The sequence below is a fragment of the Colobus angolensis genome, unplaced genomic scaffold (genome assembly GCF_000951035.1).
Source record: "Colobus angolensis palliatus isolate OR3802 unplaced genomic scaffold, Cang.pa_1.0 Scaffold11, whole genome shotgun sequence".
Classification (NCBI taxonomy): Eukaryota; Metazoa; Chordata; class Mammalia; order Primates; family Cercopithecidae; genus Colobus; species Colobus angolensis.
Genome location: NW_012112030.1, coordinates 7,776,262 through 7,780,713, shown reverse-complemented (window position 1 = coordinate 7,780,713; position 4,452 = coordinate 7,776,262). Strand labels below are relative to the sequence as shown.

The 4,452-nt window shown below is 40.2% G+C and overlaps 1 protein-coding gene across 2 annotated transcripts in view; it reads right to left on the bottom strand.

Annotated features, from left to right (window-relative positions):
• BCL2L14 (BCL2-like 14 (apoptosis facilitator)) overlaps nucleotides 1–4,452 on the bottom strand; it is a 36,107-nt gene that overhangs the window by 2,078 nt on the left and 29,577 nt on the right. For both annotated transcript variants that reach the window (XM_011953787.1, XM_011953794.1), the window contains exon 5: nucleotides 3,613–3,879. In XM_011953787.1, coding sequence (XP_011809177.1) covers nucleotides 3,613–3,879 — 267 coding nt within the window. The remainder of the gene's footprint in view (nucleotides 1–3,612; nucleotides 3,880–4,452) is intronic.

Here is a 4,452-nt window from a genome sequence, read left to right as displayed (position 1 = left end):
GGTGACTGGCATTCTTAGTATGCCTGCAAGGAAAACATCAGCTAAGGTCTTATGTTACACACCCAGAGTTAACAGGCTGGATCTTTTCTTGAAGATGGGAGGGCTTCAAGGGTGTATTTAAAATTCAAAAAAAAGTGGATACTGAAAGGTCAATGACTATGGAGGTTACAACCCTCTCCTTTCAAAGTGCCACAGAATGGGTGAGGTTGCAAGACTGCAGGGTAACTATGTGAATGGTGCTCCACAGACAGAACAAAGAACCGAAGAGTAAATCAGAATCTCGGGGTAGCTTGTTTGGCATGCCTTGTAGATAGAGTTGCTATTCATTCATTTGATCGATTCATTCCCTGTTCTACAAGTTCTGGCTGAACATCTATGGTGTTAGGTAGAGGAATGGGAGCTATGGGAGATTAAAGGAGCCATCATAAAATACATGATCTCACCCTTACAGATTTGCAGTTTAGTTGGGAAGATAACATGTACTCATATGAAATGTGGAATACTGAGATAGTTAGGAACCCTGAGCTTCCGGAAAGCTTGTGCATGGGACTAGATTTCTCTCCTCCCACACTACTACAAGGACAGCACAGACAGCCATTGAGACACTTGGTGCCAATGGAAGTCCCAGGAGGCTTACTTCCTAATGGAAGTCCCAGGAGGCTTATTTCCCAGTGTCTTCTTTTTTTCCCGTTAAGGGACTCTGAGCACATGCCCCAATCCACATGTCCTTCACACTTCCATAACTCATATCAGTTCATAAATATTCTTTATCAACATCCTTTATTTTTTTTCTACCCTTTGGAAAAATTAGTCATCCCCTCTCACATTCTTTTTCTCCCCTCTCCTAATTTCCACTAACATGCTCCAAATTAAACTTAACTATGGCCAAGAGTTAAGATTAAGGTTTATGATAACTTGGATAAGAAATACATTTTGAATAGAAACTACAGATGTTAAAGAACTAGTGCCATCAAGTTCTGAAGCCTTTGGAAATCCGCTTTAGTATTCCTACGGAATAATTCATCTCTTTTTTTTTTCTAATTGGAACTGTTTTTTTCCTCCAGTACCAGCAGCCAAATTAAAAAAAAAAAAAAAGTATTCATCTCTCTTTCCTCTTTTTGATTACTAGAATTAGAACTGCTAGTTTTATAAAAGATTTATTGAAATATAATTGTGCTATAAAATTCACTAATTCAGTGAATTAGTATATTCACTTTTGGTATATTCACAGTTATGCAAACATCACCTCTGATTTTAGGACATTATCATCACTCCAAAAATAAACTTCACATCCATTAGCAATTATTCCCATTCTCTTACCCTCAGCTCCTGGCAACAAGTCTACTTTCTGTATCTATACATTTGCCTATTTTGGACACTTCCTATACATGGAATCACACAGTATATGGCCTTTTTGCCTGACTTTTTTTCACTTAGCACAATGTTTTTAAGGTTCATCCATGTATCAATACTTGCTTTATTTTTATAGTGGAATAATATTCCATTGGGTGGCTCTACTACATTTTCTTTATCCATTCATGATTCATCAGTTGATGGACATTTGAGTTGCTCCCACTCTTTAGCTAATAGAAGCTATGAACATTCATGTGCACATTTTTGTATGAAAAGATGTTTTCAACTTTCTTGGGTATATATCCAGGAGTGGAATTGGTAACTTTATATTTAACATTTCTGGGAACTCCCAAGTGGTTTTCCAAAGGGACTGCACCATTTTACAATCCAACCGGCAACATAAACGGTTCCAATTTCCTCACATCCTCACCAACATCAATACTTTTCCTTTTCATTTTAGCCACCATAGTGATTAGAGCTCAATGTTGCTTTGACTTGCATTTTTGTACTGTTGAAATGAAGATGTCAAGCCCCTTTTCATGTGCTTTTAGCCATTTATATATATTCTTTGGAGAAATGTCTATTCAAATCCATTGCTCATTTGAAAATTGGGTTATTTGACATTTTATTGTTCAATTATAATAGTTCATTATATATTCTAGATATGTCTTTTATTAGAGATATTATTTGCAAGTATTTTTCCCCATTCTGTGGGTTTTTTTGTTTTTTTTTTCACATTCTTGGTGGTGGTGTTCTTGGAAGCACAAAACAAAATCCAATGTATCTATTCTTTCTTTAGTTGCTTGTGCTTTTGGTGTAGAACCACTGCTTTTTATAGCATATTTATGGTATTTTAGCTACATTAGTGGATTAAATAAATTTTTGAGAGCTGGCCTGTGAACCCAATTGATAATTATAATTTCTCTGAGAAAATATATTAAGAGGACTAACAATGATTTTTAAAATGAATGCTTGAAACATAGTCAATTGGGAATTTGATCATCTTTTGTATATTATTAGGGTGCAAACATGAAGTGTTGGAGATTAGAGGCTGTGCAGCCTTTGAGCTGGAAGGGTCAGGAGAGACTCTGGGGCAGATGAGGGCTCGAGGGGGTTGTTGGGGTGTAGAAATCCTGGAAAGAAGAATAGGTAGAACTAAAATAATGTTGAGGAACCTGTCCTCCTTTTAGAATAAACTAAGGCAGCTTAAGTTTAGAATACTTAAGAACGGCCTTGGTTGTTCAGATCAGCCACTTAGAGTTATCATACTTAGTGCAAAAGTGGAAAATAGAAAGGAACTCAATGTACAGAAACTAAAGACCATGGCAGGCACTGAAGACCATGGCAGGCACTGAAGGCCATGGCGGCCGCTGAAGACCGTTGGGCAAGACCAGCTGCACTTGCCTTCTGTGAGCAAGGAGACCAAGGCTGTGTGGAGGTCCCAGGGTCACTCCAGCCATGCCTAGAGCCAACTCAATCCTCCTGCTGGCCCCTGGACCATTCCAGTGGAAAGAGAACTAAGGATAATGTGGGGTGAAGGTCTGTCTGCCTAGGAATGCCTAGGCCTGTTGAGAGTTAAAGTTCTGGGGTAGCACATTTTGACATGGTGGACCTTATGTAGCCATTTGAACATGGCAGTTTTAAGGAGACCTGAGGAACTGGGGATGAGGGATGGGAGAGGGTTTGAGGCACAAGGGAAAGAGGTCTGTTCTGACTGATATCAGGTAATTGAAAATGAAAGTTTAACTGTTGGCTTTTTATTTGGTATCAAAATGTCACCCTCAAAATGGCTGGGTCAAAGCAGCAATGACAAAATGTCATGAACCCTGAGTCTCTGCGTGAGGCTTAGTCCCTGCGACCTGTAAGTATCTGCAAGTGTGGAGAACTGTCTGCCTCCCCTTGTCTCCCTGCCAGACTTCCGTTGCCTGCAAAATTTGTGAAAACAGAAATTACATCTATCTAAACATTTCTTATGTCGGCATCTCCTCATTTCCTGTTCCATCTGACCAGTCCCTCTCCATCCACACATACCCTACATACCCTTGGAGAGCTCAGTAAATATTTATTGATGATGAAGATAATCACTAAAAATATGTTCCCATCAATGGGATCTGTCTCTTGCCACTCAAGTGTCCTAAACTCATGAGAACTGCTTCATAGATGTGTTCCCTTCATTAAAAAAAAAAAAAAAAAAAATTCCATCCCATCCCATCTCTTCTGAGTTCTGAGAAAATTTGTTTTTAAATACGGTACACTTACCCATCCACCGTGCTGCTGGATCCATGGTGAGAAGTTCTCTTTCAGGTACTTGGTGCCAAAGCCCAGCACCCTGTTCATCGGATGGTTGTCAATAGCTGTAAGCTTGCCCGTGACGTCTATTGCAAGGGCAGCCTTAAAGCCCTGAGCTTTGACCTCTGATTCTCCCCTGGTGTCCACACCCATTAGGACCTGGTCTGTGATGGTCTTGAAAACAGAGTAGGACAGCCCATCCTGGAAGTGGCCCATCAAAGCCTTATCTTTCTTCAGCTGTGTACAAGAGAATAAGCACTCAGTACAGTAGCTTGGCTCCATGAGGCAGATGGAAGTTCTTTCTTTAGCTCAAATGCAGGCAATCAAACCACCCCCTGGAAAACCCTGGATGCTGGTGTCAGCCAAGGGAATGGGGATGAAGGCAGTGTCCTGCAGAACCACAATGGGCATGTACCGCTTGGTGAATTCATTTCATCGGCACAAATATGTGTATGAAATGGAACACTCAGTTCACTGGACATTCAACAGATATTTCCTGAGCACTTATAATGGGCAGCTAGTATGGATGACTGAGATGCAGGTCCTCACTCAAAGGGCTCACAGTCTAGTGGGAATTACAAAACAATGTGATGTGCTTTGCTGGAGGTAGTGTAATGGACAGGATCTGAAGCTTAGGAATCACTGTCTGGCTCAAACCCCTGGGTTCACCTCTTACTTAGCTATGCAATCTTGGGGAAATTAACCTCTCAGATTCAGTTTGTCATCTCGAAACTAGGATGGTGATACTATCAACACTATAGGGTAATTGTTTTCTTTCTTTTTTTTTTTTTTTTTTGAGACGGGGTTTCA